At 48.0% G+C, this 11963-nt stretch overlaps 1 protein-coding gene across 1 annotated transcript; it reads right to left on the bottom strand.

The window, feature by feature from the left end:
• Positions 1 to 2119: 2119 nt before the first annotated feature.
• Positions 2120 to 11845, bottom strand: TTL (tubulin tyrosine ligase). The gene is made up of 8 exons (XM_026041739.1): positions 11790 to 11845; positions 10808 to 10845; positions 9762 to 9840; positions 7812 to 8044; positions 5403 to 5538; positions 5038 to 5307; positions 4439 to 4582; positions 2120 to 2407 (listed from the first exon to the last, which is right to left on the bottom strand). Exons 1-8 carry the CDS (start codon positions 11843 to 11845, stop codon positions 2293 to 2295), a joined length of 1071 nt encoding a protein of 356 aa, XP_025897524.1. The 3' UTR covers positions 2120 to 2292.
• Positions 11846 to 11963: the final 118 nt, after the last annotated feature.

The raw sequence follows: 11963 nt of genomic DNA, 5'->3' as shown, positions 1-11963 counted from the left end.
TTTTACGTGGGGTTGTTAACACTAGGCTTCATCTGGTCTGCAATGTAATTTTACTACCTGTGAGCTTCCATGAGGCCTTTCCTTGTACTCCTCTTCTCTCTGCTTAGGGTCCACCATTTCTCCACCATTTTCTAGCTCATAAACTGACAAGTCACTTGCATACAGAGCTCTGGCAGGAAGAGCTGTGAAACCTCAGCCATGAGCAGAGATGAGTATGTCAAAGACCTGGGATCATTTCAGTAAGGGAGACATCACACTCGCTTGATTCCCTTCCCATTAAACACAGGCAGACAGGAGCTTGTAACCTTCACAAATTCTTCTTGCTTGTTTGCTTTGGGTGACACGAACCAGGTCTGTTTTATTTCATTGCCAACCATCTCTCCTTGCCAGAGGCCCTGACCTCAGCAGCACAGCCTGCTCTCCTGCTCCAGTCAATTAAAATACCCCAAGCTTCATTTTTTCCATGATGCTTTCCTAGTCAGTGCTGGAGGGAAGCTCAATCGGCTATCATCTCTTTCCCACCACGCTGGGCAGCAGCTCTGTGTTGCTCGCCCAGGGGCTTGTTTCTAATCTGTGCATCACTGTATTTAAACACATGCAACCTCAGAGCAAAGTACATCCCCACATCGCATGCAAAGCATGTAAAGAAACCCCAAACTTGGTATCGCTGACGCACAACCCAAACTTTAATGGGGAGCCTGTGAGCGCTCAGTTCTTTGCAGGCCTTGCTGCAGCCTCCTAAGACTGAACTGTTTAACTTTGTGTCTCTGCCTGGGAAATTTGGGACACGGCGCAGGCCACRCACCACCCAGCAAAGCCAGCTGCTCTTATGCAGACATTGCGCTCTGCAGAGAGCCCTGACTCAGGAAGGACGCACTCCTGAGCTGGGGCTAAAGATACAGATAAAACGAATATGCCAGGAATTTAGGATACACTCAAAGGTAAAATGAATATGCCAGGAATTTAGGATACACTCACAGATGTGAGTTCTAAAATTCTAGGATCACAAGGAATTTTACCCCGTTTCTCCCCAAAAACTGCCAGCCTGTCCCAGCTGTGTGGCAGACCCAAAAACAAGGAGTCTCTTGGTCTACAAGACCTTAGAAATCTTCCCCTCAGCTGGGACAGAGCAGCGCGCTCTGTCCAGGGTGGAAACGCGCAGTATTTGTTGAACAGAGGAAAATAAAACGGTCTGGATCAAAAGGCATAAAAATCAGTTGGGTTTGAAGGTATATAGTTCAATCTCAAATGTAGTAAGGTGGAAGCTGAGAGAAGAGCCTATACTCACTGCAGTGTCTCCAAAGAAACTTTCTGAGACCATTTTTGGTTGAAACATTCCCACCAAGACAGCGATGCTAAAAATCCTACAGCTTGCATGTCAGCCCTGAGGGGGCCACGCTCCTTTTTTCATAAGGGATCCAGCTGCATTAGACTTGGATGGAAACAGATTCAAATCTTAYTAGGAAAAGGGATAACTATAAATAAACAATAACTATAAATAAACAAAATTGCCTTCCTTGCCTGGATTAGTTCCCCACCCGCAGTTCAGCACCCGTTCAACCCGTTGTTGCCTGGGTGTTCAGCCAGCCAGCTTGGAAAATGACCTGCAGAGAGCAAATTCTCAATGTTCCTGGTTTCATGCATCCCRTGACACAAGAGAGCTTGTTCCTTTCCACATAATAGAGCAGGAACAAAGGAAAGGAGTCACCTATTTGGAGCTGAGCTAAGGCACTAAGGATGCAGTAGGTGAGGAAAGAAGAAACACATGGGAGGAGGACAACTTCCCAGCCACAGCATCCCAGATGATCGTTGTACTCTTTGCTCAATTGCCTTAAAAAACCAAACCAAACCAAACACAATGTTTCTCTATAGAAAAGGATGAGCTAAGAAGAGTATTGTTGTTTCCCTGGTGGGGTTTCATTTTAAGGTAATTTTGCTGTTCTCCCAGAGAAATTTGTGTCAGATATCGAAGTCACATGAGCTGTTTCTAAAGTGAATTTTGGTGAATGCAGACAGAATTGCCTGAGCAGTTTTGACTCGTCACGTCACGGGAGCTCTGTCCTGTTGGTTTTCCCCATGATTTTCAAAAAAAAAAAAAAAAAAAAAAAAAAAAAAAAAAGAAAAAGCCACCTGTGTCTATCCCTTTTTGGCATGATACTGAAATAAGCCTTCGAACTGCTCTGACTCAGTGGATGCAGTCTCTCTGAAGCTGGACTTGATGATCTGGAAGGTCTTTTCCAACCATAATGATTCTATGATTCTCTGTACTCAGCAGAGATGTTCCTGTCTTCATCACAGCTTGATAAAGATCGATGGCTGGCTCATCTTCTGCCCAGTGTCATTGAGGGGAAAAACACTAGAGATGGCTACATCCACAATTCCTTGGCAGAGCTCTGCATACAGCTTCCTAAGAGACAAGAGAGAAGGACAGTAAGATGCCCAAGCAGGGTAAACCAGCACAACCCCAATCTCTTTTTCTCTTTTTTACCCAGTATTTTCCCAGTGGGAGCTGTAGAGTAAGCTGTCATCTCTTCAGTTTCCTCTCCTTGCACCCCAGGAACTGCCTTCTTTTTTCAACAGGCTCCCATTCCCAACATTGCTCGCTGCCAGTTGGGATCACCAAGCCTGTTGTCTACATTTACTGTCAGAACAAGCTCCTAAGAAGAGTATTTATCACCTCAGGATCCAGCCTTGAACCACTATAGGATCAATGGTGTGAGCTGAGTATCCCCTCTTACCAGTCTCCCAGTTGAGGGACTTAGSGGCATCATACCAGACCCTGTCCATGGGGTGGACACCACCCAGATGGACTGTTCTAAGCAAGTACGGTCTGAAGAAATGCTGCACTGTCATGTTACTGCACTCATTAGCTTGTGGCCCAGGCACAGAGACTTTACCAGGCCGTTTGGGAAGAGTTGGGTATGTTTCACCACGGCAATGTGGATGAAAAGGAAGAGGCAAGACAAGGTATTTGAGAAATGATTTAACAACAGTTATGTTTTCTATTGAAGGAAATACACATGCAGTCTCACTGAAATGCTAGCTTCTGGTACACTTTTAGTACCCAAGCTGCTTTTATTAGGATTAAAAATGTTTTTCACCTTGTGCAGGCGGTGCTACCTGACAGTGGGAGGCTTTTTTAACTTCCTCCTGCTCAAAATAGGAGTATTGTAGCTTTCAACAGACATTTTTTTTCTCCATTTTGGGTACTGTGTGACATCAGTGTAATAAATTAGGGTAGCTGCAAGAGTTTGGGCGGCAAATAGTCCAGACCTGGATCAGCTGCTTTCAATTACTTTCAAGAGCCCATGTAGCAAAAAGCAAACAGGCATTTCCGCAACCCAAACACACACAGCAAAAGCCCCTGCAACAATCTTTAGTAAAATTCAAGAAGTATTTCAAAGTCTGCAGTAAGTTGGTGTAGCAGGGTGAGTCTCCCCATCCTTTTGATCCAGTCCATGTGCAGCTGCACATGCTAACTAGACCTTGACAGATTTCTGAGGAGTGCTGGTGTTCTCATATCATCACCAGCTGCTTGAGCCTGAACACTAGGAAACCCACCCAAGCATTTGGACAAGGTCCTCTTTAGCCTCCGCTTTCCAAAATTCCTTTAACGGGGTGCTGATGCTAACACCCCGATTATAATTATGCATAATCATGCATTATCCATGTGCGTATGGAAGTTAAAGAGAATGACCTATAGGTAACATAGTGTTATCATTATACAAGGTGACCCTCAAGAAGAAGCAGAGAGAGTTGGCGGTGGGGAGAGAGAGGAAAGAAGCAAGTAAGAGGGTGAGGGAACAAAAGGAAAGGGAGAGAGAGGGAGAGGAACGGAGAGAAAAGAATTATCTGCCAAGATGCAGTATCTCCCACCAAAGAGACCATCACCTGCAGGTATATTATCAGTGAGACCTGTCAGACTGCGTACAGCTTTTGTTGGCCTTGTATAGATGCTGATTTAACAAAGACTTCTAGTGTCCTTCTTTCTGCACTTGTCTCAATCACAATGCAGAAGCTCCTGCTGGGTAAGTGTAGGAATGTTCATGGCCTTGGTTGGTTGTCACAACCTCCCCGTTGTTGGTGGAGGCTTTGATCCAACATCTGCAGCATCCACAGAGCACCCAGGGTTCTCCTCTCTGCAAATTTATTCACTGGCTTTCAACAACTGCCTTTAATGCTATTGATTTACCTAGTGATCCAGTGAAGACCAGGGCTCATCTCATATGGGAAAGAAGCTGTATAGAAAGCACAGAGGCAAGGGCAACAAATCTACATCGACTGGCACTTAGGACCATTTCTAGAATAGGTTAACCTGGAACCACCCCCGCCATTCACTTTTTTACGGCCCTTTTCTGCCCGGGTGATACAGCTTTTGGTGAGCTGGGTGATACAGTACAGTCCTGCTGCAGGTGTATTACACAAACTGATTACTCACTGGGCACAAGCTGGAGCCCCATTGACCTCTATCAGCCAGACTTTCAGCTCCTCATCAACCATGAAGTCAAAGCCAAAGAGCTGGAAGCTCTGGTAGTGAAGATGCTTTGTGCTGATTGCAGGCTCTATACACATAAGGCAGCTTCTGTGAAGGGAGAAATGGAAAGCCAGGATTAAAAATCCTCCAAATGTATCAGTTGCACCGCAGCCTCCGAGAGTGCTGTGCACTGTGCACAGCYGTGGAGCTTTTGCAGAGCAAATCCTGCTATGGAGAATCACATTGTCATGACCTGGTTTCTCAGTGGCAGCTGCTTTCTTGTCTCAGCTGGTAAATCCCCTCTCCCTCACCAAGAGAACTGACTCGTGGCAAAACAGAGACATCTTGACATTAGCCTTCACAGCACCTCTAGAGTCCCTCTTCTCACTGAGCAAGGACAGTAAGGTGTTTATGGCTTTATCCTAAATTTATCTCCGGCTCACAATCCCTGACCCCTGCAACTGAAACACTTCTTCCATCTGCCTGCCTGTTAACCCAGCTGTTTCCATACACTGCTTGCTCCCAAAACGTTATGTTTCCATACCCACAAAGCAACTGGTTACCTTATTATGTGTTTGATTTGCAGTAAGATGCTATTCTCAAGTGTGGTATTCAGGGCATCCACCAGGTACTGGTTGAACTCCTCGAAGAACATTTCATTCCCTTCCTCATACCGCCCGTAGTTTTTGGAATATTCCTTTTGGATGCAGTGATTGGTCAAGTGGCAGGTTTTGTCCTGGAAATTAGCACTGTTATATGGTTCGGAAGAGGTCCGCAGGACACCCTCTCTGTAGAGGTAGATATTATATTGATGATCCACGAGAACCCAGCTCCTGGAGGCAGGAGAACAAGCCCAATCTCAGTGGCTTAAGAAGAAACTACACGGAAATGCAAACCCGTGTTACACAAGCCATGCAGAAAAGCCTACCTGATGTCAAACTTGCGATGCCCTGGCTCCAAAAGCAGAGGCTTCTCTAGGTATTTTTGAATCACATGCACTTGTCCCTGCTCATCTATGAAGTCCAGGAGTTCTGCAGCTTCTGAAGAAATCAGGATCCCTTCCCCTGGCACAGAAAGGCAAACAAAAAATAGGCAGAGGATCCTCCTACCTTTGTTGCTTTTTTGTGTAGCGTTTTCAAGGCTGAAACAGACCATGTTTTACTGTCCCCAGCTTGGGGGCAGGGTTTTTAGAAGTTTGCTGGTTGGGTTTTTCTTTATTTTGTTTGTTTGGGGTAGGGGATTTGATCTTGATTCAAACTTTCTGCCCCTCTCAGCTGCCAAGTGTTTTCCTCTGACACACGGTCACACATACATATACGTGCAAACAATGTTCCTCTGCTAAGACCACTCAGGTTACTGTTAAAATGATCACTGACTTAGGYAAAGGACCTTTTCAAACCATGCATGTTATCTGTGTCTTCAAGAAAGAAGTTAGATCCATCCTTCAAACGCTGTCAACTTGTGGTTGAAATTGTCATTGTTCATTTCTCACAGAGTTCAAATATGAATCAACTCTTGCAAAGCAATAAAAACAGAGTAGATCCCTTCTGTGAGCTGATAAAGGGATGGCAGGATACCTGGTGATGAAGGCAGGATACCTCCTGGTGCCGCAGGAGGTATGAGCCAGCTTAGGTAAAATTATCTGTTCTTTGTTTTCGGGAGGAAAAGTTAAGCAAAAAGAGACAAACGCTCCTCAAGGAGGCCCCAGTGAGAGGGCACTGGTTTGGAGAACACATATGTAGGTTTTGACAGGAGCATCCCATGGGAGTCACAGCTCCTATCTGGGGCTTCTGAAGGTCACTGCTGAGAGTCCCACGGTGACTTTCTGCATTTGCTGCTCTGTGCTTTGCTAGTAAGTTTTGTTTTTAATTATTCTTTGGAAAGATGTTTTAATCCCTTGATCACAGTAGGGCCAAGCAAATGCTTGTATTCGTACAATCGCAAGCCTACACACTGGGACAAGAAGGGAAATAACATACTTTTAAACCAGTATGGCCTGCAAAATTTGCAATGGAAAATCAGCAGATATCAGYTCTGCCCTGGAAAGATGGTGAATTGAGGAGGGAGGTTAACTTAACTGTGTACCTACCCAGCGAGGCACCAAAGTAGCTTGTGTGGTGCCACTGTCTCTTTTCTCAAAAACCTCTAGCCCTAGTTGAAAATTTCCCAACTTTTAAGTCAGSACATGCAAAATCTTTATTTTCTCTTTTACTGGTGGACAACTAAGCTTCACTAGAACTTTCCTGAGCCAGGAGCTGTCTGAGCCAGACCTGCCTTGGCAGCTAATGGCAACGAGCTTTCTTCATTGTTAGAAGTAATCCTCAGATGTTTAAAGGTGCCARCTAGAAGATTAGGATAAGGCTCTGCTTTCCAGTTTAATTCCAAACTTGGGTTCTGCAGCACATCGATGAATACAAAGGGTTATTTTGCTTTCATTACAGAGAAAAAAAAAGAAAAAGAAAAGAAAAGAAGAGAATGAGATCACGCTTGATTAATGTCTATGGAGAGTTTAAACCTCTTCCTGCTGCAGTGAACAACAGCAATGGCCTTTTCAATTGTGCAGACTGGTTCTTTGCCAAACAACTGAACTACACAGACTCATTCTCCCGCAGTGGAGTGATGAAAAGAAGCATCTTCTCTGCCTCCTTGATGAAGATAAACATGCATCTTCTGATGCTTCGGGGCAGCAGAGCCAAGAGAGCAGAGAACCCTGCAAGGACAGTTATAACATCCAGCCTCCTCATAGCCCTCTCTGGCTTTCACTTTCCCTGTTGATTTCTGTACGATTTCATCAAAAGTGAATGCAAATAYGCACAGCACTCGTGGGCTCGTTCCCTTTCAAAAGACAAGGTCATTACTCAGGYTTGTCTCTGCTCTCTGAGGTCTACACACACAGTAAGGCAAGTTTTTATGCAGCACTCCTGATAATATACCCAAGAGACATCAACAGTTACTGCAATATTACATTGATAGCTGTGTCCAGCTATAGCTCATTATTTCTGTGGAACAAGCGGTGTAATGACCCTAGAACAAGGAGGGACACAAGACTAGGTGTCTATTGTTTTCTCCTTCCTGAAAGGAAATACAGATATGTCATTACTGGTGTTTGCTCTGCTACCTGCCCCTGAGGCTGGGGGGCAATCTGGATGCATGGAGCTCGAGGCCGCCCCTCAGCACCGTCATGGCCAGGCCACTGAGTGCCAGACATTTGGGTTCAGATGGGAAACAAGCAGTGGCATTTCTGCCCAGCTTAGATCCCCTTCAGATGCAGAGTAAAGATGCAGAGTAAAAGTGTAAAGAATAACAAGGAGGTGCCTTGTTGAGCTGCAGAACAGACCTTTGGCACCGGCCGAGGACTTGGCGATCCACACGTTGCCCTCTCCGCCTTCCCGCCGCCTGTTGTAAGCGGCCAGGAACACTTCCCGCTCATCTGTCCGCGTGTTGTTTATGAGATGACGAATTCCGTTCTCTGCAGGAGCCACTGGGGTCTTCAGGTTTGTTGGGTAAATCACGTAGGACTCAGGGAACCACGTGCAGGACTCGGATAGTTCAGGGCTCGTCTTGATTAGCCTGGGTAAAGACAGACATGTAGTTAATCTTCAGTGCATCCCCACCTGTGAGTGGGAGATTTACTAAGTATAAATCCTCCTTAACTGCGCCCTTCTGCTTTGTGATGAATAGTACACAACACAGAGTGTGTGATAATTATATTTTTCCTAGACCCTTGAAATCACGGTTTTCCTACAGAGACCATGGCACCCCACGCTGCAGCCAAGCCCTGCTCTCTGAACCAGACCTGCACTCTCTTGTTAAACATTTTTTGGGAAACAACKGGCAGAGAAGTTTACAGGGAGCTGGAGCTTGTGATGGCCTCCTGAATCATCCCTGCACAAGGTCACTGGGAATGCTCCACAGGCAAATGCAGAGTGAAGGYGAGGTATGCTGCAAAGTGTAGCAATATATTGTGAGGGAAACTGTAATTACAGAATCATAGAATCCTTAAGGTTGGAAGGGACCTCTAGAGGTCATCTAGTCCAACCCCTGCACACGCAGGGTTACCCAGAGCACGTGGCACAGGGCTGCGACCAAGCAGGTTTGGAAGATCTCCAGAGAAGGAGACTCCACAACCTCCCCGGGCAGCCTGTTCCAGGGCTCTGTCATCCTCACTATCAAGACATTTTTCCTTAAATTCCTGTGGAACTTTTGGTGCTTCAGTTTGTGGCCGTTTCCTCTAGTCCTATCGCTGGCCACCACTGAAAAGAGGCCACCCCATCCTCCTCACTGCCTCCCTTGAGGTATTTATAGACACTGATCAGGTCCCCCCCCAGCCTTCTCTTCTCCAGGCTGAACAGGCCCAGCTCTCTCAGCCTTTCCTCATAGGGCAGATGTTCCAGGTCCCAAACAGCAAAAGCCCCCCAAAAAAATCAAGGTAGGGAAAAGCGGAGCCAGAGCAGTCATGTCTTCTGTTCTCTTGCTTAGCTCTTGATTCCATTGCTATTGCAACCAAGGGAGGCTTCCCTAGCGTGGATCAAGACCACTGGGAAATTACTGAAGGCAAGGGCACAGCCCCACATCCCATGTTCTGAGATTCCCGGGATTCCTCTCGTGTCGTGCAATCCCAGCTCCCTCTCACAGTTGTGCGAGAGATGCCAGTGAACTGTCATTGCTGGAGGCCAGGCCTGTTTTCTTGCTTCTCTCAGAGCCGAGGGAGCTCCCTGTCTCTCCAAACGCCAGCCTAACAGCCCGACAGAGCTGGCCCATGGGCTGTGGCCACCGGCACAGTGAGCTCAGCCCCGTTTCCGCAGGAGAGCCCGGCACGGCTGCTCCTGCAGAGAGCATCGCAGCGCCAGCCCTTCCCAGAGAGACCTCCGAGCATTTGCTTGGCTGAGAAATCTGATTAGCCAAGGGCACATTAGTGCTTCTTCTCTCTACGATATTAGAGAATAAAAGGAGCAGACTTTAAATATGATTTTCATTTAGCTATAAGGAAAAACACCAGATACTTTTTCTTTTACTCCTATCTGACTGAACACGCTCTACAGTTTCAAGCAGATGTAATGCAGGAGAAACTGCTTCTCCCCTGAAGCTGCCCAGAGCTCTTTGTGCACACAGACAGCTGCAGAGACAGCAGAGGAGTCTGAAGGCAGCACAAGCTTCCACAATCCCAGGGCACATTTATTTTTCCAGCTGTTCTCTGGGAAACGCCCTCACTACAGGTTCAACACTTGCCAATGGCTAAGGAAAGATTCCTGCCAATCCCATCTAAGATTGCAGTGAGTTTTCTTACTTCACCAGAGACGCTTTGCGGCACAGCTTGTCTGCTCCCCTGTAGTAATTCACCAGCTGAACAAGTCCGGGTTCATGGCCTACAAAGGGAAACAGAGTTGACAGATAATTCTCAGTTAACGAAGGAAATACATCAGTTTGGTGCAAAGAATCCTGGTAGTTGGAAAGTGAGGCCATTTTCTTGCCCTGTTTTAAACATGACACTCCCATTTTCCACGGAACCACTTCCTAATTCATACTGAGAGCTGACAGAATCACCCTAGCCATGTTCCCCATTTCCTAGTTTTTAAAGGTCAGGGATTCCAGTTACTCTAAGTGCAGTGCAAAGATGCAGGGAAGTGCTCTGTGACACTAACATCTCAGTTTAGGAAACATCCTCGCTTGTCATTTACAGGTGAATTCCCTTCAGGACCAGATGTCACGAGACATGGGGATGTTAGAAGAGTTTAAGTCTTGCTTCCCTATGGCAGAACGCAGCAAGTCCCCCTCTGGATAGCTGGGGTGGGACGGGGCCTCTAGGGAATCTCTGCTCCAACCTCTGATTGAAGGTTGGCCAGGCAAAGGCCTTGCAGGTCCAAGAATGGAGACCTCACTGGTTCTTTGGGCCTCTGTCCCTGTGCCTRGCTGCCAGCCTGTGGTCCCCAGACTCTCCTCATGGCCTCTGCTAGAGTCGCTTCAGGATGTCAATGTCTTTCTCCTGTTGGGAAACCCTAAACTAGTCTGGCCCAAAGTGCCAGATAGACAGGTACAGCCCTGCTCCTACTGGACTCCATGCCATGGCCTGACTCCCTTCATGCTCTCCAGCTCCATGAGAACCTGGCTCAGCTGGAAGCTCTCTCGAGGGACAGGATGGCAGCAGTCACCGAAAGGGTAGTGCAAACCTGGGTGACAGTTGTGAAGTCTCTAGCACACCACCGGTGATGCTGAACGTGTACGCGAGGAGTGAGAGACACAGCAGGCGACACCTGGGCCCCTGGTGACAAGAGCATCCGTGGGGAAACACAATTAAAAAAAAAAAAAAAAAAGTGTTTGGGTTTAAAATGATACCTGGGACTAGTGGGATCCCCCAAGCACAACAGCGTGCGCTGCTTCTTCACCTTCTCTTTTCAAACAAATGCTTGTGGGAGTGATTTAGACCCTGAAACGGGATTCAGAGTTTTAGTTACTCTCCTTGGGGTCTGCCTGGCAGAAAAGGCCTGGAGCAAAGGCTACCTTAAAGCACGGCAGCTCCCAGATCTCAAGTACTGACTATGTATTTCAGTCCCCCCGAACATGGACCTGTACTGGGTCACTATTTTATTCCCCAGTCTTTAAATACAAGATTGCTGAAAAACACCTTCTAGCCAAAGTTCTATAACTTCAGGTCTTCCATGTCCAACTCTGCCAGGCACTAATTTCCTGAAAGAAATTTGTATACTGTCAAATTTATTTCTGCTTATTGATTTTGCTTGGCTCTCAGGAGAATAGAGGCCCAAACGGGAACAGCAGCACTCTGAGCAGCCTCTGCCCCACAGGAACCTGCCCACCTTGTAGGGGTGATGGAGAAATGGGGYTGGTGAAGGAAGGGGGATGGGAGAGGGGGAAAAGCTGCTTGGAACCCCCTGCTGTGGGATAAATCCGATCCCTATCGGTTTGCTGAGCAGCAATGTGGGGCAGAAACTCGGGGTCTGTGTGGGGGGTGTMACAGCAGGGGGGGTCCCGCTGGCTCTGCGATGCCGACACGGGGCTGCTGCATGTTGCTCTGCTGGGATGAGCGGTGCCCGGAGAGAGCCTCGCTCCGGCAGGGCGCAGAGGCGGCGCCAGCAGCTGGCCCGGTGCACCGAGCCCGAGCCCGGCTGCTCCCGTGGCTCCTGCTGGCGCGCTACCAGTGCTGGGCAATGACGGAGCACGGCGGCTGCACGGCTGCTGCAAGGGCGCTGCATGGAGGCTGCAGCACGGAGGCTGCACGGAGGCTGCAGGGCTGCAGCACGGAGGCTGCACGGCCGCTCCCGGTGCAACCTCCGGCGCCGCAGGGCGACTGCGGGGAGACCCCCGCGCCAGCGCTTTGTCCTGGGCCAGGGGTGCCTGGCACGAGCTGCCCGACATGTAGCCAGGCACTGGTGTTCAGGAGAGGGGACAAGCCTGGGGGACCCCACTGTGCCACCCAGGCTCCCATGGGGGGGCGACAGGCCGTGGTGACAAGCCTGGGGGACCCCATTGTGTC

This window comes from Nothoprocta perdicaria, unplaced genomic scaffold, assembly GCF_003342845.1.
Source record: "Nothoprocta perdicaria isolate Ctin4 unplaced genomic scaffold, notPer1 scaffold_290, whole genome shotgun sequence".
NCBI classification, from domain to species: domain Eukaryota; kingdom Metazoa; phylum Chordata; class Aves; order Tinamiformes; family Tinamidae; genus Nothoprocta; species Nothoprocta perdicaria.
Note: the sequence above shows the minus strand (reverse complement) of the source record. Positions and strands in the feature narration are given on the sequence as shown.

What these genes read in the sequence shown, in the direction of transcription:
- TTL (XM_026041739.1), bottom strand. Translation starts at nt 11,845, where the DNA reads ATGTCGGGCAGCTCGTGCCAGGCACCCCTGGCCCAGGACAAAGCGCTG. An exon ending in CATCGCAAGTTTGACATCAG is followed by an intron (nt 5,308 to 5,402) that starts GTAGGCTTTTCT and finishes TCCTGCCTCCAG; the next exon opens with GAGCTGGGTTCTCGTGGATC. An exon ending in CAAATCAAACACATAATAAG is followed by an intron (nt 4,583 to 5,037) that starts GTAACCAGTTGC and finishes CTCCCTTCACAG; the next exon opens with AAGCTGCCTTATGTGTATAG.